This window comes from Crinia signifera, chromosome 8 (assembly GCF_055691185.1).
Source record: "Crinia signifera chromosome 8, ASM5569118v1, whole genome shotgun sequence".
Classification (NCBI taxonomy): domain Eukaryota; kingdom Metazoa; phylum Chordata; class Amphibia; order Anura; family Myobatrachidae; genus Crinia; species Crinia signifera.
The window spans coordinates 120,754,767-120,781,972 of record NC_139224.1 but is presented as its reverse complement, the minus strand read 5'-3'; the positions used below and the strand labels follow the sequence as shown (position 1 = coordinate 120,781,972).

Sequence of the window (27,206 nt, the reverse complement as noted above, 5' to 3'; positions counted from 1 at the left end):
GCCGGGGACAGCTATGCATGCTGTCCCCGGCGCTTCCTCCTCCCCCCTGCAGCCGGAAGGATGTCCGGCTGCTTCACTAGGGGGAGGCAGGGCTTACCTTCCGGGGTCCAGGAGGACCCTTCAGGAAGGTAAGCCAGAGGGGGGGTCGGCGAATCGGCGAGTTTGCGTCGGCGGGCGGCGAAAAGAAGCCCATAGGCTTCTATAGGGTATCGCCACCCAAAGGTGGCGATACCCTTCAGTGCGGTATCATTTTTGATACATTGGAAAATGCGGTAAAACCGGGGTTTTACCGCATTTTCCATTTGATACATCTCGCCCTATGTCTGACAGAGTGTCAAACTGAGGAAAGCCAAGGGGTGGGGGCCCTGTCAGAGACAGAGCAGAGACAGAGCAGGGGTCACTGCCACAAAGGTACATACCCCCTGGTATCCGGACCACGAAGAACATTGTGCCTTTACCCATCACCCTCTGTCTTCCCCTATCACTCTCCCTGTCACACTCTGCCTCCCCCTTGCCTTACACTGTTACCCTCTTCCTCTCTCTGGGTGAGATCTATTAAGCTTTAAAAAGTGATACAATGGAGAGTGATAAATCTACAACCAATCAGCTCCCACCTGACATTTTTCAAACACAGTAGTGATATGGCAGGTAGGAGCTGATTGGCTCGTGGTTTATCACTCTCTCTTTTATCCCTTTTTAAGTTTAGTACATCTGACCCACTGTTACCCACTGCTGTGTTGCATATTGTGAACTTGGATTGGGTGGAAAAGGGGGGCCTAAATTATATTTTTGCACCTGGGCCCACAACCCACAAATTCCGACACTGCCATCATCTATAGCGGCACAGTGACCAGTTAGTGCAAGATTTTGTCTCCTCTATGCAGTCCAATAGGACACATTGAGAAATGACAAGCTGCAGACAGGAAAACTATGTGGCGATGGGAATTGACTAACAGGTTCAGGAACATTCTGCCCTTGCTACTTACAGAATGCCAGGAATGTTATTATAAATAGTTGCAACTTATAAACAACTGGACACACTCGAAAGTTAGTGGTCAGTGTTTCTAAGGATTGATACGTGTTGTTATCAAATGGGGGTCTGTGTTTTGCAGGCTAAAATAGCGTTCTCGGGATTGGCACCATTTCAGTGCTTTCCAAGTCACACTCTGTAGCTCTTAAAACTAGTTTTTAATCATCATACCTTTTAGTGTATTTATTTTCAACGAGCAGCAATGTGGTTAAAAATGTTTAAAATTATACCAATATCTAAAATATAAACTTCATGTTCCTCATGTTCCTTTTAGGCCCAAGTTCTCCTTCACCTTCCTTCCCTGCTTTCATACAAATACAGTCTGAACATTTGGTTTGTGAGAGCTTTAAACATAAACTAGATTTTTTTTGTGTTAATTTTGTTAAACCAAACCTGTCAGGGGCTGGGTCTTTCTCCACACTTGCAGAGCCAGGCAGTGGGAGAGAGAGGTAGCCGCTGCAGCACACAGCCTTTCTCCCCAGCCCAGCAGATGCTGTTCAGAGCTGGTGGTGGGGACTTTCTCCCAGCACCCTACCATCACCCAGCCACCCGCAAAAACAAGTTTTTTCCCCCACACCAGGGCCAGATTAACAATGGGCCTGATGGAGCTCCAGCTCCAGGCCCACACTCCACATAGGCCCATTTTGTAGATGAGGGCCAGGGCTTTCCAATGAGCCCAGCCCCGCATCGCTAGCCCCCGGGAACCGGAGATACCATGGAACCCGCTAATTCCGATCCCCACCCGGTTCCAATGGCATCACAGAAGCTCAAGATTGATCTCAATCTAACCCAAATCCCTGGGCCTTCAATCTGAAATCAGGCTGGTCCATATGGGTTCATTGGTTCTAGAGATATTGGGGTAAACCGTTTTTTTTTTTTCATTTCTGAAATGTAATTTCATGGCTGTTCATGTTGTTTAAGGACAGATTTCCCTGGAACCAAACGGCCCAGTTTCACAGGACCGAAATCATTAAAAAATCATTTGAAGCCAACATGTAAATGGGTCAGTTGGTTCCAAAGATATAGCTGGTTGTTTAAGGGGGGGGGGGGGGGGGGGGGAGTGGGGGTCATTTTCTCTCCTCCTCACACCAGAAAATGCAGGGACTAGGCTGGTGTAAAAGGGGCCAGCTCAGGAAAATCCCTGCATTTTCTGGTGTGAAGGGGGTATTATTTCAAATAGCCGGGACCTGCATTGCTCTGAGTACAGCCGGGCAGCCCCCTGCTCTCTGCCTGGCTGTAAATGGCTGTCATTTCTGCCCTCTGACGGCTGTCCCCCAGTTACCGCAAGCATGTATTCCCCCTTGGCAATGAGTATGCAATCCCACATGGCAGTAAGCATGGAATCCCTGGCAATGAGCATGGAACCCCTGGCAATGAGCATGTAGGTAAGCAGCACTTATGTAGCATCATTTTTAATAGGCATTATGGTGTTTGGCATAATACGTAATGGACATTATGGTGTGTGGCTTAACATGTAATGCCCCTGTTTGTGAAGCATGTTGTGCATTATTCCTCAATCTGTTTGATATAGTGTGTATTTTGGCTCAATCCATGTGGCAAAATGTGAATTTTGCCTTAATCTGTGTGGCATAACATGAATTTTGACTCAATCCATGTGCCATAGTGTGAATTTTGGCTCTTTCCATGTGGCATATTGTGTAAGAGGCAAGTACAGTATAAGGGGGTTACTATTGTGTTGCATGATTTGTATAAGGGGTATATGGTATGGTAAACTTAGGTGACCACATAAAAGGTGCTGAAATGTTGTCTACCAAGTTTCGGCTTTCAGTATTGTTTTTTATGACTGGAATGCCGCCTCACCCTGCAAGTATCTTAGGACATTGGCATCCTGCGGGTGCACCTTTGGAGGGCACCCGCCAATATATCTCCCTGCATTTTTCCTATGCCAGCCCCCTGCTTTTTCCAGGCATATATAATTAGTTGAAAGTATTTACACAAATATAGACACCCAAGAGCAGACCACCCAAACAGAACACTGGTCACGCCTCCCACATTATTAGGTGCTGGCCACAACCCCTATTATTGCGCATAATAGGCCCTTGATCATTTTCAGCTCCAGGCCCATTTAGACCTTAATCTGGCACTGCCCCACACGGATGTGGCCACACACCCTTCCCAGCAGACATACCCCTCTGTTGACCACACCCCTTTATTTTACCTGTCAGCGCCCATGCAAATAAGTACTGAAATGCTTACATCTATTTAGTTTATATTGTATGCTTGGTTGAAACGATTGAATTGTAAATTAAATTGAAAAGATAAAATATATTACAATGTTAATATAATGAAGCAAGTTATCTTTCATTGCAGGGGTGCACAACATGTAGCTCTCCATCTTTTTGTAACTACACATTCCAGCATGCCATGCCACAGTTTTAGCATTCCTTGCTGGTGGTGGCAGGACATGCTGGGATATGTAGTTCCACACGCAGTCCTCCGCAGCCACATGTTGAGCACCCCTCAGCTTTCAATTTTTTTTATTTTGGTTACTGTTTTGGATTGTATACATATAAAACAACTATTTATTTAACTATTAACTATGGAATGGGTGAAACTTGCATAACATGACTGGGTAGTGGGTACACACTTATTATTCATTGGATTAGCCTCCCAGCTGAGGCCGAAGTCTATTGATAGGTAAGGTGTATGCACAAACAATCTTGACACTTATAAATCTACCACCCAATGGGTGAAATTTACTAAGATGTGAAATACACTTCACAGGTCATGTTGCTATGGGTAACCAATCAGAAGCTGCTACTTCTTATTTATTTACCACCCTCTAGAAGATAGTAGACAGGATGTGATTGGTTGCCCATAGCAACATGACCTGTGAAGTGTATTTCACATCTTAGTAAATTTCACCCAATATGTCTGGCAGTAGATTCACTTGAATATGGCCGCCCCTTTGTGATGTCATATCAGATGCGGATGTGTAAAGCACAACGGAATATGCTGCGCTATATAAGAAACTGTTAATAAATAAGTATCAGTGGTGCAGCTCTGACCACACGGAGCACACACTGATACAGCCAGGGTACATGGTCTGCACAGAGAATGCCATAAATATTCCATTAGTGTTGCGCCGTGCTCCTGCTTTTCAGTGCTGTGCTTATATGTAAGCACTGAAACATAACACATACATTGGCACATGAAGTAATTGTTATATAAAAGTCCTAGTCCTATATCCATGTAATGTGGCCCTTTCCTACCCCCTTCCCTCATCTCTTCCTGACTCGTCCTTTGATGACATCAGACTGCCCCTTCTCTTGCTGTAGGCAGCTGGTTCTGAGGTCATGATTTTCTTAGCATATTTTTGCACCCGGCCCACCACTCACAAAATCTGTACACACAGCCAGCTGTATCTGCATGATATATCGCCAGGGCCTGAATAAAGGTTCCAGGTGCCCTAGACTAATATACATGTAGCTCTCCTTGCATTGCAAAATCCACCTGTTTTTTTCAGTGTAAATGATTGCAACTTTAAAAAATAATGGGAAAACTCTCCCAAAATCTTTCACTTTCTAATTCTTGCACCCTATTACATTTGGCCCAAATTGTTTAAGTCAAAACGATTCAACTACTTAGGATGTATCAAGCTTCAAAAAGTAATATAATGGAGAGTGATAAACAGCCAGCCAATCAGCTCCTCACTTCAATGTTAAAGGCTGGATTTGAAAAATGACAGGTAGGAGCTGATTGGCTCCTTGCTCATCACTCTCCACTATCACTTTTTAAAGCTTGATACATCTGGCCCCTTGTCTGAACGTTTTTTTTCCGTTTCCAGATTTTGAGAGCAAATGATTGCATTATAAATTACATTTGCTCCCATCCAGTACCAGATTCTTATTCCATCCAACTAGTTGGATGGTTAGAGGAAAGTTGGTCTGATGCATGGCCAGCATAAGTTACCCTGGTACAGCCACCTGGTAGTCACCTTAAGTACCTACAGTACATCGTGACAGGTGATGGCTACCAAGCATGGAATAAATTAGGCCTTCATTTTGGTCCTCGTCTGTCACCTGCAAGGCGCCCCCCATCCCCCATCCTGGTGCCATAGGCTGCAGCCTAATCAGCCTATTGGTTAATCAGGGACTGATCAGCCTGGCTGCAGGGCTCACCTAATATGTCTGTGAATGACATCCATGCGCTAGCAATATATTGTTCTTCAATCAAATAAACAATATATAACAATCAGTGTACCGAGCTATACCTAGGCTACATCTTAGCTACATGAAATATACAGTAAATATACAGTTGTCAACACAAGTCACTAGAATATTATTGAAAAATAATATATACAATAAAATAAAACTTTACAATAACCTTAAATAAATCATTTTAATATAAAAAACAAATGCTCAACTGCAATCCTCAAGTAACCCCAACAGGTCATTTTTCTGGATTTCTTTATTCTTTGCCAGGCAAGTTTATTAAACAGAAATCCTGAAAACATGACTTGTAGGGTACTTGAGAAGCCCTGTTCTATTCTACTGCGTTAAGAACATCTCCACAAAATGATTTTTGGCCACAAAGTATTCTCCAGAAACAAGTGACCTGTCTATGCAGTGATCCGTTAGATAATGAGTCATTTGTGGGGTGATGGATCCATGAATACATCTTGTGAAATTTTGCAAAGATCGTGCATAGCTGTCCAATTAGAGACCGGCATTACATACACTTGTTAAACAGGTACAGTGTGCTTCAATAGGATCCTACGTTCATTCCAAATATCGTTTTTTTCATGTAACCAAGTTAATTACTTGGCAAAATGTCCATTAAAAAAAAAAAAAACATAATTATTGACATAACTATTTCTTTGTGTTGTATATATATATATATATATATATATATATATATATATATATATATATACAGTATATATGCTGTTACCTGACGATGGTGGTTTGCACCCCGAAATGGTACCCAAAGGTACCCAGGTGCCTAATTGTGTTACGTGAAGTGCCATTTTGTCACATATATATATGTGTGTGTGTGTGTGTGTATATATATATATATATATATATATATATATATATATATATATAATATATGCTCTGAAAGGAAAGATGCCGTCATATCACACATAAAAGTATTTTGTTGTGCTGCTACCAGCATGAGACTTCTCTCAGCTGCTGTAAGCTTATACTGTACATGCATCATTATCTCAGGCCTAGATAATACTACACAGGTTCTTAGCAAGCACATTTTGAAGTTTCCTGTTTTAACAAATGTAGACCTAGGAAAATGAGTGACTTACCTTGTGTTTGGGGAAATTACAGCATTGTGAGGACATCTACGAGAAACAAATGTCTGGAGTAGGCATTTCATGACAGGAATGCATTGTCCTGAGCTAGTTTCTTCCACACATGGCTCAGTCTTAATCAGATTGCTGTAATCCTTTTCACAACATGGAGCAGCCTGATGGTAGAAATTACACAGTTCCTCTGTAAAACAATGTTAGCGTGCAGCTAAAGGACTTTACGCTAAGGACTCTCACTGTAAATTACGATCATATACGAACAATAAGTGCTTTGGGAAATGATCACAGGTAATCTGTGCCGCACCAATGATGACCCTGTTAGAAAGGAAGTGTCAGCACTAATTAGGATATTAAATTATGAAAGCCAATCGTCTGCAGAATCTTAAGTCGCAGACGCCGGACTTATAGAATTACCTCTTATATGACTGGTGTAAGAGAACCATGTATACTGTGACTATTTCTCTGTATCCTGGCATTTATTGATGAAGCAAATATTTATGCAGATGGAATGTAGATACACAAATAGCACCTGTTGTAGCTAGGTGTCCTTTGTGATTGGCATACTTACTGAGGGATATAAATAGTACCTCTGGTGTGTAGGTGTCCTTTGTGATTGGCATACTTACTGAGGGATATAAATAGTACTTCTGGTGTATAGGGTCTCCTTTGTGATTGGCATACTTACTGAGGCATATAAATAGTACTTCTGGTGTATAGGGTGTCCTTTGTGATTGGCATACTTACTGAGGCATATAAATAGTACTTCTGGTGTGGAGGTGTCCTTTGTGATTAGCATTACTGAGGCATATAAAGGAGTGTGGCACTCAAAGTAGCAGGTTTATAGTACAATTATTTTTCAAGTTGTCTTTGTTTAAATCTAATTTTTAATTGCTGCAATTTCAGGAGAACAACAAATCACTTCAGAAACGTCCCTGAAATTAATTTACAAACACACATTAAGAAATGAATTACTTTGAGTAGTAATTTTTTGTCGTTCCCCCCTCCTTCATGCATGTATGGGTATCACATCCAGCACCTGGGTGCGTGGAATTCTAGATATTCCATATACTGTAAAGGTAAATATTACTTACTTAGACATAGACATAGAATTTGACGGCAGATAAGAACCACTTGGCCCATCTGGTCTGCCCCTTTTTTAAACATGTTACCTCAAACCATATTTGATCCTTATTTTTTTGTAAGGATATCAGTATGCCTATCCCAAGCATGTTTAAATTGTACTTACGTGTTATATTGTTCTCCAACAATACAGTTGTTTGTATGAGACCTACGTAGACTATGGCAGACATGACAGGCCTCTCTTTACCTCAGCCAAGGCAGCCTAAGTAGCACATGACTGAAATAGAGTAGGGCAATTGAAGTCTTCTCTGATTGAAAGGGCCAGATTAACAATTAGGTGGATGGTGCTACAACATCCAAATGGCAGCATTAAAATCATATTTCTGATTTTTATTTATTTTTTCTCAAAATTCGGCAATATTTTAGGAAGACAGTAGGGCTGCTATGTATGTATCTGGCCACACACACTCAGTATTGGCATTGTAACATATTCAGCTACAGGATACAAGCAACATTCCTATCAAAGGCATTCAAAGGGTGTGCAGTTTGCACCTGGGTTTCACTCTTTAATGACATTATCCTGCAGCATTTGGCTCCTGTCACTGAGAAGGGACCGGCATTGCACCAGGGGCCCGGGGAAGCAGGGCTGTGGAGTCGGTAGATAAATGGCCCGACTCCGACTCCAACTCCTCATACGGCTGACCCCGACTCCTCGACTCCGACTCCTCTGTATTAATATGCGAATGTATTTGATACATTCCTTGAAGGAAAGAAAGGCAACATACATATTATTACTACAGAAACTAGAGGCTGGGAAGCCAACAGTCTACTGTATTGAACAGTTTAAGCAAAGGACAAACACAATGTTTGTCCGCTGGTTTGCTTGCTCGTCACCGTTCAATTCACGGACACAAGGAACGATTTCTTTACCGAATCGTTACTGGCGACGAAAAATGGTGCCTATACATCAATATGAACCAGCGTAAGGAATGGCTTAGCCAAGGTAAACAAACGACCCCGCGCATGAAACAAGATCTTCATCCACGTAAAAAGATGTTGTGCGTATGGTGGGAGAGCTTGGTTGAATTTATTTTTCGAGGTATTGAAAACCTTATTGAACGTTGGAAATAAGTTGTAAACTACAAGGGAGAATACATTTATAAGTATTGGTGCTCCGAATTGTGCGTTGCGTGCCATATAGTGAAGCACATGAAAAGCATGCTTTTTCATGGTCACTTAACGTGTTCGTTTTGCGGTTACGTGAGGCACTGCATGCATTGGTCTTTATTCTTACAGTAGAGAAGTCATTAATTATAATTTTCGGAGTTGGAGTCGGTGCATTGTTTGCCGGCTCCGACCCCAGGTACTCGAAATTTGCTCCGACTCCGACTTCTTGACTCCAACTACAACTCCAACTCCACAGCCCTGCGGGGAAGCCTAGAATTTTTGATAAACTAAGCATGCCTGCAGAGTGATGTAATGGGGGGCAGGGCTCCATAAAGCCACAGCTCTGTTAGTCAAGCCAAGTCCTCTATTCAGAGTGCATGAATTGAGTGTCAGTGATAACGATGCCTTTTTGTTTATACATAAGAGCCCTATAGTGTGGAATTTGTATGTCCTTGTATATGAAGATTTTGTCGTTCCAACCCATCAGAATTGGCAAAATCATTCATATTATCGTCTAGTATGTACCCAACTTAAGTTCTGTGGAAAAATAAAGGCCCTTATTCAGATCTGATCGCAGTACAAATTTGTTCTCAAAATGAGCAAAACCATGTGCACTGCAGGTGGGGCAGATGTAACATGTGCAGCTAGAGTAACATTTGGGTGGGGTGTGTTCAAACTGAAATCTAAATTGCAGTGTAAAAATAATGCAGCCAGTATTTACCCTGCACAGTAACAAAATAACTCACACAAATCTAACTCTCTCTATACATGTTACATCTGCCCCACCTGCAGTGCACATGGTGTTGCCCATTTTTAGAACAAATTTGTACTGCGATCAGATCTGAATAAGGGCCAAAGTGTCAGCCCAACCTTTGCCCAAAGCAGGGACCACCCAGACCGCTTCCGCTTTAGAACAATGAGTGTAGTAAACAATAAGACCCCTCCACAACAGTCTACAGTTTAAAACATGACATTTGCTTCAGGCAAAAGAGATAAATTGAGGGAGGAATTCACCATTTTAAAATATGATTTCTCTAAACTGAAGACAAGTGAAGCTGAAAGGCAAGAAGGATCAGCTGAGGAATTCTGCACACTGGTGAGACAAACAACCATGCTCAAGTATCAAGATTTGAGGTCTCAGAAATATCTGATGGTTTTGGATGAGACTTAATATTTGCCTGGAACTTTTAATGGTTGGTCACCACAGATGTTCTTGGAAGAATAGCCAATCACTACACATAGGACAGATGTTCTGTAGAACATATTTACATATATACACACACAGACATTCTAGGGTTAATTTTTGTTGGAAGCCAATTGACCTACAAGTATATTTTTGGATTGTGGGAGGAAACAGGTGTACCCGGAGGAAACCTATGTAAACACGGGGAGAATATACAAACTCTGCACAGTTAGGGCCATGGTGGGTATCGAACCCATGACCTCAGCGCTGTGAGGCAGTAATGCTAACCATTACACCATCCGTGATGCAAGAACACTACCTTCTGGTGTGCCTCCCAGACCACCTATTGCAAGACTTAATAAAATATTACAAATTATTTATATTTATATACTGTATTACACAGTGCTGCATATTTAGATAATCAATGTGTAGATGATGAAATTACGATGTACATTGAAAGGAAACCGAAGGTAAAGATGGTCCTGCCCAAATTATTTTACAGTTTAAGAGGTAAGGACCCGGGAGCAACCCTGCTACCTAGCAGAGTTGAATTGCCGGCAAATTAACCCAGGAATTTGTCCCTGGAACCTTTCACACCCACGCTAGTCCCGGGTTGTTCCCAGGCCCAACCCGGGAATTTAGGCTGGTGTGAAAGGGGTATTAGGAAACTTTCTAATACCCCTTTCACATCGCAATGTCGACATATCACCAACCGGACAATTACCTGGGTCCAAGGTACAGTATTCTAAAATATAAAGGGAAAAGTGTTTGTTGTCGCACAGACACACTGAATATACTATGATTATCCCATTTGATTCTATATTTCAATTGTGATAACTGAGGGATCAAAAATATAATGTAAATTCAGCAACTGAGAACAAATATTCCCACATAAAGGCATTCACAAAAAAATTAGAGAAGACCATTCACAATTAATCGACGCATCTTCCATCGATGGCAGTTTATCCCAGAACCATCTATTGGCAGCCATCGATGGTTACCACTATCGTCTACTTGTGCATGTGCAGAGGAAGAATGGGGCGGCCGCCCCCGCTGGGAGGTGCGCGCATGCGCAATAGAACTATACCTGACAGGCTGGGTAACAAGGTTTCTTCTGCGCATGCGCGCGCCGCACACATGCCCCCACGCAGAAGAAACCTTATTATCCAGCGCATCAGGTATAGTTCTATCGCGCAGGCGCGCACCGCCCGGCGGCGGCCGCCCGGGCCCGTTCTTCCTCTGCGCATGCGCAAGTAGACAATGGTAGCCGGCTCCCGGCTCCTGCTCCGACTAGGACTCAGAGAGGGTAGTATAGCCGGGCAGCTGGCCAGCAGCCAGCAGGGGAAAAAAAACAATCGCCATCGGATGTCATCCATCGATGGCATCAAACTATTCGATCCTAGCCTATCGATGACCAAAACATCAAGCACTACGTCCCGACCATCGATGTTTGGGAACATCGATAGTCGATGGCCATGCCTAGGCAGAATCTACCTGCTACACTGCCCGTGCACCGCCACTGGCCCACTGCTCCGCTCTTGCCTGCTCCTTCATCCACCCGCCGCTGCTCCTCTGTCTGCTCCTGCCTGCTCCTTCACCCACCCGCCACTGCTCCTCCATCCGACGCTGCCCTAGGTACTTTGCTTAATGGTGCAAATAGTTACAATACAATAGCATACTCCAGATGAAGTCAGTGATATACATTAGAGACTAATCCTATGTATATCATAGACTTCATCTAAAGCATGCTAAAATGGCTGGCAGAGCATATGAATGTTATTAGCAGCACATAGTACTCATAAGACTCCAGCTGCCCTAATTCCTTGGTGTTGGCAGACTCAACGTCCCGTGGCAATTTTGAAATCTTCTGTAGTGTGCTACAAGTTTAAAAAGGTTGAAAATCACTGGTGTAGAGGGATTGCCTTGGCACTTTACCACCAACACATCTATAGATGGTATAATGACGTCTACATTGGTAAATCAGGTGTCTAAAATTAGTGATAAAGGGATTGTGACTTGTTGGAGCCCAAATGTGTCAGTCTCCTGGAGGTATACAGGCATTGCCACCGCTGTGAAGCTGAGGTCATTCCATTCAAACAAACAGATAAGAACCGCGCTGAAAACAAAAGTATATTTAAATTTTGCTTCATACTCTACGAAATAGCCGCTGACACCATTTAGGAGGCGGGGAAACGCGTCATCATCATCTATACCTGACTGAACTATAAGGAGGCTCTGCCAGGAACCTGCACCAAAGGCAATTTAAACATACAGCCAGCATCATCACCAATGTGTTACTACTGAACACAAACTTCAATATACAGGGGATGCCACACTGCACGATACGCAAAGGGACCTTTTCTCTGTCTGGCCAGATAGGATACAGTAAAGGTGCGTACCCACGGTAAGATATAGTGCAAAATCTAGCACACTATCTAGCTAGTTTCGAATAGCATGCTAGATAGTGCACTATATCTTACCGTGTGTACGCACGATCCGACGTACGATGCGCACTCCCGACGGTCGTCTGGGAGGGAGCTGCTCGGGTGAGCATGTAACTCAATCTGGCTAGAAAGCATAAGATAGTATAGTGTAGTACAGCTGTGACGCCATATCGTATATGATATCTTATGCACATTGTAAGTTATTTTAAGCACAAATCTTATGCTTTTAACCACTGGGACTTTTCTGGGAAATCGTATACAATATCATACGGAACATAAATCGTACCGTGGGTACGCACCTTAAGAGATCTTTTTTTTTTTTTCATTCATTCATTTTTTCATCAGTACATATTATTTTTACAAAAGGACAAATTAAGATGGCTCTTTAATACTCAATTCAAGGCACCTTAACAAAGGCTATTGCTAATCAGCTGTTAAAACGGTCTAAGTCCATCAGTCTGTATATGTCTTTTAATTGTCTATTCAATGTTTGTTTGTGATATATTATTATTTTTGGTACTTATGTATTATCTGGGCTCCCATGTTAAATGCACCCCATTTTTTCATACCCCTACTATCCAACTACGCATGGAGTTGATTTTATATAGTGTGGCGAGCGCAGCGAGCCACCGTGCCCGAAGCGTGGCGAGCGCAGCGAGGGGACGCGGTCTCATAAGAAAAATGGGAGCCCAGATATTACATAAGTACCTTATTTTTTTATATTTTCACTTGCCAGTGATACCAATTAATTTTGTTGAATAAATAGAAGCAAAATGTTATCCATACTTTTGTTTTCAACGCTGTTCTTATCTGTTTGTTTGTTTACTATTGTTTTAAGGGACTGAGCATTCCTTTTTAGAAACACTGCAGGAGACTATTACATCAACATTGGGGTGCCTTAAGCGCAAGTTTTTTGTCCGTTCAACACTAAATATGTCTACAAACTGAATGTGGACAGAACAGTGCAGACTTCAGTATGACAGAATTCTAATAAAGTATTTTATGTGTGTTAGCAGTATTGCTTTATACATGTTCCTTTAGAGAAATGTTACAGGTGGTGAAAGTAGAAAAATGTCTTAGTGGTACTGCGCTGCGCACCAAAGGTGGTTAGGGCATGGCAAGGGTGTGGTCACATGACACAAGGGGGAGTGGCTGCACGACAAAACTTTAGAACATGATGATATTTCTGTTTGGGCTTGTGCATTGCATCCTGCACACAAAATGTAGGAGCCAGATAAACTACAAACAGGGATATTAAATTCCGAATGTGCATGGCCAAAATTTACACAGTAATGCCTGTTACGTGTCACACACCCAATACATATTACCCATGCCATAATGCCCGTTACACATTATGCCCAACACCATAATGCCCATTGTGCCACTGCCGCACAACTGATGCCCATTATGAATATGCCCCCACAGTGCCAGATATGCCCCCAGTGCCACAAATATGCCCCCATAGTGCTAGGTATGCCCCCACAGAGCCACACATATATACCCGCAGTGCCAGATATGCCCCCATAGACTTAGACACATATGCCCCCACAGTCCATATATGCCCCCACAGTGCCACACATATATGCCCCCACAGTGCTAGGTATGCCCCCAGTGCCACACATATATGCCCCCACAGTGCCAGATATGCACCCACAGTGCCACATATATATGCCCCCACAGTGCTAGGTATGCCCCCAGTGCCAGACATATATGCCCCCACAGTGCCACATATATATTCCAGATATACCACCACAGTGCCACACATATGCCCCCACAGTGCTAAGTATGCCCCCCACAGTGCTAGGTATGCCCCCACAGTGCCACACAGAAATGCCCCCACAGTGCCAGAATAAGCCAGCAGCACAACTCACTCTCCTGCAGTGCTGCTGGCTCAGGCTGTCTCCGGGACTCGTCTTGGTTGTTCCCCCTCCGGCCTCCAGTCCCATGCCACTGCTGCTTCCCTTCAGAGGGGAGTGCATCACACGTCTCTCCTTCCCCTTCACTGTGTCCCTGACTGGGCCATGAGATAATCATACCTCGCGGGCTGGCTCCTGATTGGCTGCCAGCCCGTGAGCTCTTATTGGTTGACAGCCCAGTCACAGTGACACAGGGAGGGGAAGGAGTGACGCGTGATGCGCTCCCCTACCCTCCGATTGGAATCAGTTGTCGGGGGCAGCAGACCTGGGAGAGGCCACGCCCCCTGCCACTCACATATGCATGCATGTGCAGTAAAAACTTGAGTGGGTATTTGTTATGGCGGTACGGGGTACCGGCCGTATCACCCCGTACTGCCATACTTACACCCCTGCAGGTGCCATGTCTGAATGCCACAGTCCATGGCACCTACAGGGGTGTAAGTATGGCGATACGGGGTCCAAGTTTTTTAACAAAATATCCCATATTGAGTTTCTGGTTTGGTGCTATATTTGTGCTCATACAAAGGCCCTTGTTCTGGTTGATTCGTTCGGCCACACATTCGCACGTAGCCTAGTCTACAGACCGCACATGGACACGGGCAGCGAAAGCATGCCAATAAAGACTGCCAAACTCAGTCGTTCGCATCTAAAGGCAAAGGGGAGTGGCGTGGAACCGCACGTACGGCAACGTGTTCAGACAGAGCTCGGCCTGTCAGTTGCAAAATCCAACATGCGGCCGAATGGCCGGCTGAGCGAAGAGGCTCTGTGGGTGCTTCCCATGTGACTGCCATATTGTTAGTTAATTCATTAATGAGGGAAAATTATATGCTGCATGGCTGTGCATTGGGTGCAGGTGCATGTAGTCTATCAATTGTGCATGTTGATTGCCCATGCGAATGCGGGGCCATGCGGCTGGACTGCGAGGCGTGAGACTTACTTTTACAGAGTGAGTGATTTTGAGCTCAAACAGCCCAAGCACTCGCACAGTGGAGTGAAGCCCCTGCCCTGCACTTATAGTCACCACCCTTGTATATGCCCCGGTTGCCGCCCAGTTTTGTGGCCGCACCCATCAATACTCCCACATTACGCATACTCTACACGAGTTCGTTCGCTGGCCCATTTCTACTCGGAAGGTCACGAGCTTTCACTGCTGGTAAAACCTGCACATGCGCTTTGCGAGTGATATGCATGCGCAGTGAGCTAAGGAACGATTGAGGAAGAATACGTGATCGAGTGAGTCAACCAGAATGAGGGTCAATGTGTAGCAACTATATAAAGAGGATAATTTACACAACTGCTCCTATGAAGTTATTTCAACCTAAGGATAGTTCTGTTTTGAATAGGTGATTATAACTTTAATACTGCAGAACTCCTACAACCCATTATACCAGAGCTTCCCATATACAGTATGGTCCTCAAGGCACCCCAACATTTCAGGTATTAAGGATATCCATGATATTGAATACAGGCAAATTAATACCTTGCTCATTTTAATTTAAGCATCTGTGCTAAGTCAAGGATATCCTTAAAACCTGGGCTGTTGAGGACAGTTTGGGAATCATGGAGCTTCACTAATCCTCCATTTAGTGCCCCACTAAAAATACATATTCTTTTATTATGTTTCTGACTATAAGCACAGTGCAGCACATAATTTTTTCACCGTACGATGAGATGCGTATGAGCGCGCATCTCATAGTACAGAATGAACGGTCCAGGAACGGACCGTCTATGGGCACCTTTACACTGACTTTCATATAAGACAGAGGTTCACAAACTTTTTTGAATCACGGCAACCTAGAGTATCAGAATATTTTTTATGGCACCCCTAGGCCAAAGTTTGTTACCAAGAATAAAAAAATAAAATTAAATAAAATTAAATAAGTTGTGCTTAAATGTCATCCTTAGGTCCAGTTATGTGGTGAGGAACATGATTCACTTCTGTTTCCCCACATATTTTATAATTGGAAGCCACAAGCACTGATTTTGTCTGTTTCATTGGCCAGAAATAATTTGAATTGGTTCTGGACCACCAACCTGAGGCACCCCTGCAAGTGCTCCAAGGCACCCCAGGGAGCCTAGGCGCACAGTTTGGGAACCACTGATATAAGATATCATTTTTTAGTTTTTAGTATTTATTAGTGCCAACTGTCTATTCAGTCCATTGCTCAGTCTGATGGGAGGTTATATGTCCTGCTGCAGAAATCACTCTATTCAGTGAGTTAAACCATTATTCACCGAGTTACTAGGATCTAGTACAGTTGCTGGGTCAGAAAGTGTATGTTGGTAGCTCCCAGTGTGCTGGTATACAAATACTATTGTTAATGCAGCCTGGCTTTTAATCTATAAAAAGCTTATTTAGAGTAGTTTCCCTTTAAGACAGCCATTATGACATCAGCATGTGTGATGTCATACTCCTCCCCAAGGCAAAGGCATCATTGGCAAAGATCTGTGCAGAGACCATGTACCTGTGGATTCTCTGCTGTGAGTATTCTGATTAAACCTTTAGCTTTGGTATCATTATTTTATATTTATGTATTCTATTATTTTATATTTATTTGGTAAAATGTAACTGGGGAGAGAGGGGGTATTTCTGATGTTACTTTATTTAAACACTGCCACCTATCACTGGGACAGATATGTTGGAAGGATTGTTCCTGTCCATCTGTTTTCCCTCATTTCCACATTCTTCAGCCATGTGGAGTGCTTCCATGAGGGACAAGATTCTCTGTCTCTGGACATCCAATCTAGTGGCAGTTGCAGAGTCTCTGGGCTGCAGCACAGTCCAAAATTCATATAGGGGAGCCCCACCAACTGCCACCCTAAACAGCACAGTACAGACTGACTGGCAGGTGTGGCTCCCCTATTTGAATTTGCGACAGTGGTGCAGTCCCACCTCTGCTATCTATATCATGTCCAAACTATGGACCTCCAGCTGTTGTGAAACTACAAGTCCCATCATGCCTTGCCACAGTTTTGCTATTAGGCAATGCTAAAATGATGGTAAGGAATGCTGGGATGTGTAGTTTCACAAGTGTGGTTTTCAGGGACAGGGGTTGAATACTTGTTTTGGAACAAATTTAGCCATTATAGCCCTGCCCCTGCTGTGTGATGTCATGTTGATTAGAATTGCATCACCCCGCCACACTTGCCACATCTGTGGTTTCCAAGATGGGATTCCCCAAGAGTTAGCAGCTATATAGCAAATTGCTGGCCTGCGCATTGCCAATCCTTCTCCACTATCTTATTAAGCAGGTTTCATTCTCTTTTGAAATATATAATGTGACTACTATTGTACCTAATATGTCAGATATACAATTGCCAGTTGTTGAGAAAAGGGCTTTCATTTCCTACAGCTGATTGAAATAGCAACTGATTTATACAATACATTTTCTTACTCTCAATCATGCGTAGTCTGATAGAAGGTTATATAGGCCTGATTCAGCATCAGTTGTAGTTTTGCGATAAATCGCAAAACTACGCCTGCCATCTCCAGCATATGGTGAGCTGCACAACACGGGGCAAGACCATCATGCATGCCGGGTCCTGCCCTGAATGCAACTGCTAAATTTAGCAATCACATCTTTACAGTATCCTCCTGCCTGCACAGCCTAGCTGTGATTTCAGGTGCAGGGACGGCATTTTACCCATCTCAGCGACTGTGGGGGTTATTCTAGTTCACTCTTTCTGACAAAATCCTTCTTAGATGGACAAAACCATGTGCACTGCAGGTGGGGCAGATGTTACTTGTGCAGAGAGAATTAGATTTAGGTGGGGTTTTACTTCAAAGTGAGATCTACAGTATATTGCAGTGTAAAAATAAAGCAGTCAGTATTTACCCTGCACAGAAACAAAATAACTCCAAATCTAATTCTCTCTGCACATTTTACATCTTCCCCCTGCAGTGCACATGGTTTTGTCCATCTAAGAAGGATTTTGTCAGAAAGAGTGAACTAGAATAAGGCCCTGTGTGTAATGTCACAGCCACAACGACCCAAACTGCAAACGTTTTGGACATGCCTATGTTGTTTGGACCACGCCTGCCCAATGCCTGATTTGACACCCTCCCAACGACCGGTGCGGCTTGGACTACGGTTTCATTTTCCTGTATGTGACTGTGGTCTAAGTGGTCGCATACGCGTGACACAATTTTCGCTAATCAGCTGCTGAAGAAATCACAACATTTTTCCCATTTTTAACAAGATTATTCTGAGAGTTAAACCATTATTCACCCTATTACTAGGATCCAGTACTGTCACCAAGTCAGAAAGTGTATGTTGGCAGATCCTGGTGTACTCAGATGCAAATACTATTGCTAATGCAGCTTGGCTTGATATCCATAAAAATCTTATTTAGGGTAAATTGTCATATAATCTCCTGCCCAAGGCAAAGACATCATTTGCAGTGATGGGGGGCAAAGACCATGTTTCTATGGATCCTATGCTGTGAATAGTCTGGCAACCTTTAGCATAAGTAACATTATTTTAGATTTATTTGGTATATATCAACAGAAATGGAGGCACATTTCTCATATTACTTTATATAGACACTGCCACCTATCCCTGGGACAAAAATGTTGCAAGGATTTCCCTCAACGGAACTATGTAGAGTGGCAGGGACAGCATACCTCCACATGAAGATAATGTGGAGGAGCTGGTCCAGGTTTTAGATCATCATCATCAGCAGCAGCAGCAGCAGCAGCAGGGAAACTGATGTGATCAAGGTTGGGCTGGTTAGCAGCACCTGTGCTCTCCCGATATAACAGTTTCCAGGGCAGAGGGTCATTAGGCCGGGGTGTGGGCTTCACTGTAGGGTACACTGGAGCTTTCTGAAGAGTTTGTACTATGCTGCGACACCTGTATGCTGAATTGCTGTAACCATCCTCGCTTATGCTGGTTACCTGGTATGCTGTTTGCCTGCTACAAAATAAAGACCAAGATTTCATCTTATCCAGTGTATGTGATTCCTTGTCACAGTAGTTGCAATTACAGTATGTCTATAAATATGTGTGTAAATCATAACTAGATGGTCATACGAAATATGTAACATAAGTTGTCTTTGTATTAACAGTCACTGCAGTTCTACCTGGAGTTTATTCCAAATATAATGGAGCTGGTGTGAGTATTATTTTGCTTATTTACATGTACTAATATTGAAAGGTTTTGTGTTGATTACAATGTTTTGAAATTAGCTACAGATAAACTATATTAATGATCAAAGCTCCCATGCTAGGAGTACAGTTACTATACTGTACCTCTATGTAATGTATTACAGTACTTAGTGCCTAATTCAACTTGAGGAGTAGTTTTGTGAGAAATCACAAAACAACAACTGCTTTCTGTCCCTCCTGACAGAAATGCCAATGCTTTGCTAAATAGTGAAGCACTTCCATTTCCATTGTAGTCCCCTGCCTGCGCAGCCTAGCTGCAGAGGCAGGCGCAGAGTTGGTGTGTTTTGGGTTACAGCGGTTGCATGTGATGTCATGCAGCCGCCGTGATCCGTCCCCTCAAACAGTGTTGGAAACAATTGTGAAATCTGTCTTACAGGTAACTGTAGCACATGTTTTTGGCCATTGCAATCAGGTATTTGTGTTCTTTATTTAAAGTATTCTGCACAACAGTGTGGTTCCTAATTGTGATCACAGAGATTCTAAGCTGTTCTCTTTTGAACAAAGTTCAAAAATGTTCATTGATTTATACTATTTTTTTTATGTATATAGGCTCCTTTTACATACAGACATGAAGAGACTAGAACTCCCACCCCAGTAGTAGATGCCGGCACTCCCGCCAAAGAGGTCGAGGCCGGCACTCCTGCCCTGGTGGCTGAGGCTAGCTCTACCACCAAAGCGGTCAAGGCTGGCACTCCTATCCTAATGGTTGAGTCCACTCAGGCAGACTTGGGAATTGCTGCAACCCCCATGGACGAGGTCATTGATACCACCCCAACAGATGAGGATGTTGCCTCTGTGAACGAAGCCATGGATGCCACCACCTCAGATTATCCTGCTGCTCCCATGGATGAAGCCATTGATACTGCCCCTGTGGATGAGGTCATTGACACTGCTCCCGCAGATGGGGCTATTGACACTGGTCCAATGTATGAAGCCATTTACACAGCACCCGATGATGTGGCCATTGACACCATCCCAGCGGATGAGACCACTGAGGCCTCCCCCACTGATGAAGAATTTGACGATGCCTCCACGTATGCGGCCAGTGATGACAATGCCAGAGGCATCAATGCTATTGAAGGGGCCCGAGCCTCCTCATCCATAGAAGAGCCTGACACCCCTGTCATACTTCTTATTTGCATTTTGGTCATCTGTGCAGTTGTCCTGTTAGAACTCAATTTCTTCTGTCTTTGGATGGCATGCAGACATTGCCACAACAAAGACCTCAGCCGCGACATCGAGGAGCCATAAAGAGGAACACAGGCGCCCCCCCTCTACCACCAGGGAGAGGCATGCGCCCCCCCCTCCACCACCAGGGAGAGGCAGGCGCTTTCACCACCACTGGCGATAACACTATTATGCTTAAATAAACCTTTTTGTGTGTTACCCAATTGTAATGTGCCATGCTTTAAAAGCCTTTTATGAACATTTATTTCTAGCACCTAACTTATTTTATTTGCATATTTATAGTGCCCAACACTGAAACACTGCTCCGCCTATATGTATGTAACAGTCTGTGATGAGGAAGTTATCACAGACTGCTGATTTCCAGTGGTTAGATGTGCCGGGTTAGAATTGCTAGATCAGTGATGGCTAACCTTGAAACTCCAGCTGTTGTTGAACTACACATCCCAGCATGCCCTGCTACAGTTTTAGTATGGCCAAATGGTAAAATAGTAGCAGGGCATGCTGGGATGTGTAGTTCAGCAACAGCTGTAGTGTCAAGGTTAGCCATCACTGTGCTAGATAATGCCTTTAATAAAAAAACATATGCATAATCTGTTGCCAATCAAATCCAAGTGACAGGTGAATGTCGACATTAGGGTTAGGCTGTGGGGTAGGGATAGGGATAAGGGAAATATATAAGGGAGAGGGGAAATATACATACTGGAAAGCAAGTATTGCAGCTCTAACCATAACTGGTTAACCACCAGGACCTGGAAGAAGCCATTGGAGCTGTGCAGCTGCCAGGTGGATGTAGATCACTGCAAGGCCACCAGGATGATAATATAGTCATCTCAACGTTTCTACATGATGAACGTCCATATATTCAAAGTTGAAATTGACAGTGTCGACATTCTCATGGTAAAATGGTGAATGTCAACATTAGAACGGTCTACATTTCATACCCAACATCGGTCAGGCCAATCTAGCTAAAATATTTATAGCTCACTGCTGGACTTTCAAATGTGGAAGAAAATTGTGTGTACCTGCTACCAACCAGTGGTGGGTCTTTCGTTATTCACACTCAACCCCAACATTATATACTATATAAGAGGGAATATGCTGTGCGTGAAAGAGATAGGATTTCACATCACATCCTTGTTTCTGTCACTGAGGACATGCCAAGAAACTGGCCACAAGGCTCTTTTCACACCATCTATTCAGTATTCACATGCTGCTTAGCAGTGATCAGGTGCTCCCCCAACTCCCTCCTTAGATGCTACATATTACTAGGTATGCCCCCGCCCCTCTCAGGGGCATACCTGAAATTTTGCAGGTCCCATAAGAAAAATTTGAGAGGGCACCCACTCCATGCCTTTGTCACTACAATGCCCTTTAGGGGGGGGGTCAGAGAGAGGTCAGTTGAGAAACCGTAAGATAGAGGAGCATGTTAGTGAGGGACAGAGTGAGTTTTGTGGAAAAAGTGGGAGAGGAAAGAGAGGAGGGTGTCACAGAGAAAGCGAGAAAGGGATGAGAGGTTGGAGAGCAAGAGGGCAACTGAGCAAATCAATTGTAGATCTACCGTATACGACATGCACAGCTGCCGGCACGGACATAACGGTTATGTTCCATCATTTTGAAGGGCTGGTCACTATTATATATATATCCGGCATTCAATAAAAAAAATGACAGCTTCTACCACTGAGTAGGATGTGCCAGAGAGTGTAGACATGGACAGTCACAGGTGTGAATAGGTCAATGGTTGGGGAACCTATGGCTAGTATCAGAACCAGATTTACACTCACTCACTCACACTATGGGGTATATTCAACGGTGCCGGCGAGCTATATGGCGAGCAGTGCCGATAGCTTGCCGTCAGAGTATTGAAAGCGTCCCCTTCACTAACCGTTTCCAACAGGCTGGTTCTTTTTTTTAGCAAGGTGGAAACGGCGAGTACGGTCGTCAAAACGGTGGGGCTCACTGCATTTGCGGTGAAACTATTAATTTAGGATTCCCTGGAAAATTAAATACAGTGAGTGGCTGGTGAGGGAGTTAGACCGAGTATGGCTTGTTTTCGGCGATCCTTGCTGCACAAACCCCCTCGCCAGCAGCATTGAATATGAAAATATATATATATATATATATATATATATATATATATATATATATATATATTATATATATATATTTTTTTTTTTGGTGGTGAGTTTTGACAATAAAACAAATGTGACATTTATAAGTTCTGATATTATTCCAGTAATTTTTATAGTATACTTGAGTATGACGAGAGGCTCTGCCTACCCTGACAGCACATCACCGATGGGCAGACATGAGTACTGTAGGTCAGAGAGGCTAGTGCAAAAACTTATGCACATGGAATAGACAGAGAGGCTGCCACAACCAGGTGTGGGCAGAGAGGATAAAGTACAGAGAATAGCAAGGAGGCTGGCACAGACAAGAGAAGGGCAAAGAGACTGGTGTACATGGAAGAAGGGTTGACGGAAGTATAGATTGCAGGGTAGACACTGGTACAGATAGGAATACAGCAGAAAAGCAGAGTGATTGGCACTTTGGCAAGCACTGATACTGTAGGGTAGAAGGTAGGGAATGAATAACAGAAAAGATACATGCAAACATACTTTGCCTGCTGTCCTTTCTCCATGGAATGGGGAAGGGAGTGTCAGAAGTCTCTGATTGGTGGATGAGGAGTAGAGGTGGGGTCAAGGGACATAAATAACTAGGAGCACTACATGACCAAATGAAGAACAATGACACAAAGTATAAATAATATGTGCGTGCAATTTGCAGCATGTAGCAAATGTGTCATAATGATGTTGAAGTTATACTAAATTTACTAAGATGGGGTTTCTATTTCACATGGGATGTTGCTATGCGCAACAAATTAGAATCTACTTATTTATTTAGCATCTCCTAGAAAATATATAGCATCTGATTGGTTGCCCATAGCAACATCCCATGGGAAATAGAACTTCCATCTTAGTAAATGTCCCCCTTAACACTATATCAGAGATATTTAAGATCACCTAAAAAAAAAACAAAAAAACAGACTGGGATATGTACGGAAGCAGGGGTCTTTTTGAGGGGCAGGGTCTGTTGAGAGTGGTGGGTTTACTCCTCATAGTGCCTATTTCTGTGTTGGTAACTGTCAGATGGAGCACCATCTCACCAGCGGGGGGCAATCTGGCGAGTCCCGGTGCTGGCTGTCCAGGTACTGACCTTTTGTACATGTTGACCTTTTTAAGGTGTCAACCTTTTTATTGTCAGCCCATCTACCACATACCCATTCAGCCATAGGCAAACCTGGTGCTAATGGGTGTGAAATGCAGGAAACAATTGAATTGCGCCAGTGGGTTTGTGTGTGTGTGTGTGTGTGTGTGTGTGTGTACAGTGTATATTTATAGGTGTGCAGGTGTAATGGATTGTCACATATACTGTGTGTTTGTGTGAGTTAGAGATTCTATGTATAAAACATAAATATTATATATAGCCTGTTTTTTCCCCCGGGGGTTAGCCAGTTAGACCTGATCGCCAGCATCAGGCAAAATCCATGATACATCTCTTATCCATGCACTCATTATATCCCACATTGAATATTGCAATAGTCTCCTAACTGGTCTTCCCGAAAACAGACTCTCGCCACTGCAATCCATTCTAAATGCTACTAGGCTGATCTTCCTAGCAAGACGCACATCGTCTGCCGATCCGCTCTGCCAGTCCATCCATTGGTTGCCTACAGGACTTTTAAAATCAGGCTGCCCGATAAATTTAGTATCTCAAATGGAACGATGCAAGGGTGTCCCTTGTCCCCATTAATGTATGTGCTGGCGATAGAGCCATTGGCGGAATACATCAGACTAAACATTAAAGTGAAAGGCCCAATAATAAATGAAATTCAGAATAAAATTTTGCTATACGCAGATGACGTTTTACTCCTCTTAACAGACCCAAAAGACTCAATAGTAGAGGAATTAAAAATTTGGGATGTATTCTCAAAGGTCTCTTATTATAAGTTAAACAAAAGCAAAACGGAGGCGCTAACAATAAATCTTAACAGTCCTGAGCTCGCTTAAGTACCTGGGGATTCAACTAGTGGCAAATGAAAAGAATTTAATAGATTGTAACTATGGCCCCTTATTACATCATATAAATCAAAAGATAAATGAATAGACAATGACAGAGCTATCTTGGCTAGGTAGAATAGCAGTAGCTAAAATGTTTTTATTGCCTAAGATTCTGTACCTCTTTAGAGCAATCCCAAGTACTGGCTTTATAGATTTGATGCGTTATTCAATAAATTCATATGGAGTAACAAAAAACCCAGAATTGCAAAAAAAGTATTTGACTCTTCCAAAAAAACAGAGGTGGCTTCGCTTTCCCTAGTTTAGAAAATTATCAATTAGCGGCTTTGCTGGATCAGATAAGCCAGTGGAATGGAAGTATAAGCGGAGTAATGGAGGTAGAAACGCACTATGGCGACATAGAAAACATCCCCTTGAAGGATCTAATCTGGTTCCCCCCTATGTTTTTGGGTCAATGCAAATACGTATTAAGATCAGTCGAGGTGGGGCTGAAAGCATGGTACAAATACTTGGGCCAAATCGGTAAGCTTGGAGCCTTGATTGGGCATCTCCCTATTAACTCCATGGCTAAAGCTATACCGAATTAAAATTTGAACACCTGGAAGAATAAAGGGGTTAATACAGTATCGGACCTGTTTTGCAATAAACAACTAATTACTTTTTTGCAACTTAAAAGGAAAAGAAAAATGGGATCCTTAACTTGGAATTCCATAAATATTTGCAAATAAGACATTGGTTGCAATCCAACATATTTCAGTCTAGAGAGAACGAAGCACTACCAAGGGAGATTGTGGTCCAAATAACTTGAGCACGAAAGAAAGCGGGAATCTCCTTTTGGTATAAGGCCCTAACTCAAGGAAAAGAGGAAATAAAAACTAGCTGGCAAATTAGGTGGGAACAAGACCTAAACTTTTCCCTTGAAGTAAAGCAGTGGGACCAATTATTCGGAATGATACACCGAATGTCCAAAACTTCTATCCACACGGAAAGGCATTTTAAGATATTTTACCACGCATATTACACACCAGTTAAGATACACAAAATTTTCAGGGAGCAAATGGATGTGTGTTGGAGATGCTCTATCGAAAGTGGAGATCTCATACATATCTTCTGGTCCTGCAAGAAATTAGGAGGATTCTGGAGGGATATGGAAAATTTCTTATTTGAGCTTATGGGAACGAGACTGTGCCTAACTGCTTCAATGGTTCTCTTGCATATCGGGGTATCTAGTTTTGCACAGGCAAAGAAGTACCTGCTGAATCAAATCCTTAGTGCTACTATAACAACTATAGCTCAGCTATGGAAACAAGAACAGACCCCATCCCTACAGATGGTAATAAATAAAATAAAGTTTAATTTCAAGATGGAAACACTGAACAGTTCAGGAAATTCCAAGATACGCAAACTATGGAGAGAGTGGGAGAATTTCCAGGCAATAGCATAATTATTGTGGAAGAACATAGATAGATATTAAGAGAAACCTTGAGAGGAGCCCAGATATACTTGCCTTACCCTCCCCTTTTTCCTTGCCTCTTTCCCCCCGTTGTATTATTGACCGAAGATGGTATTAACCCAGTAAATTTGACTGTCGAGAACTGTAAGTTTTTTGATATGTATGTATGTAAGTTCTGTATGGTCTAAAAATTTCAACAGGCGAATGTGTAACCCTATTGTCTGTACTGATGTTTTCTAAAAAAAATTGAAATAAATTACATTAAAAAAAAAAATAAAAAAAAAATTGGGCTGCCCCACCCTATGGAATGCCCTTCCACACACAATAAGATGCTCTACTAGCCTCCAAACTTTCAAATGTTCCCTGAAAACTCACCTCTTCAGGCAAGCCTATCATATTTAAGTTCTAAACGCATAACCCTCTGAGGCACTTATGTATTATATAGCTTCCCTTCTGGACTTGTAACTTGGTGGGACTGCTATGGTATTACTGGTGCCTGTCCTTGTGTTTCCCTCCTATTTCCCTATAGATTGTAAGCTTGCAGCAGGGCCCTCTAACCTCCAAGTCTGTCTGTCGTTACCCAGTTTGTTTTATCACGGTCTACTATTGTAGAGCGCAACGGAATCTGCTGTGCTATATAAGAAACTGTTAATAAAATATTTTTCCATAATATACAACTTCACCTACTGTATGTAACCTAATAAATTACAACATTAAATATCTGGAAGAAAATTCTAATGTGATACAATACAGTAGGATTTACAGAATAGATCTATTTGACTTTTTCACTTCAGAAGCCGCAAGTCCTGCATACAAGATTCCAGTGCCAATTCTTAAATAATTTTAGACCCAATATTTATACTTACAGTAGTTTAAGTTGCTTTAGAACATGTTTAATAAAATGCATATTTTATTCCTTGATGCAGCTTCTGTAATGTAGAAAAACAGAACGTGATTTTTTTTTTGTCATTTTATTTTGTGGTTGATCCCAGTAAACAAACTTGAAACAATATAGTTTCAACAACAATACTAATATAGACCCTGCTTAATAAATGCATTTTTGGTTGTTATTAAAAAATAAAAGCTCCATGTACTACTGTAATAAAATACTTTATATTTTAATATGAAAAAACCCCCTTGTAATATACATTTGTGCACAAATTGCTTTTCATTTTAGACTGACAATATGTTTAAAAATATGTGAAAATCTCGAAGCAC

General features: G+C 42.6%; 2 protein-coding genes across 2 annotated transcripts in view; one reads left to right on the top strand and one right to left on the bottom strand.

The window, feature by feature from the left end:
* ABCA4 (ATP binding cassette subfamily A member 4) overlaps nucleotides 1–6,441 on the bottom strand; it is a 227,808-nt gene extending 221,367 nt beyond the window's left edge. The window contains exon 1 of the mRNA XM_083157071.1: nucleotides 6,312–6,441. The gene's annotated coding sequence lies outside the window, so the exon portion shown is untranslated. The remainder of the gene's footprint in view (nucleotides 1–6,311) is intronic.
* Nucleotides 6,442–16,505: 10,064 nt separating this feature from the next.
* On the top strand, nucleotides 16,506–20,638 carry LOC146027077 (uncharacterized). Its single transcript, XM_083158075.1, has 3 exons — nucleotides 16,506–16,585; nucleotides 19,172–19,218; nucleotides 19,821–20,638. Exons 1-3 carry the CDS (start codon nucleotides 16,564–16,566, stop codon nucleotides 20,520–20,522), a joined length of 771 nt encoding a protein of 256 aa, XP_083014201.1. The 5' UTR covers nucleotides 16,506–16,563; the 3' UTR covers nucleotides 20,523–20,638.
* Nucleotides 20,639–27,206: the final 6,568 nt, after the last annotated feature.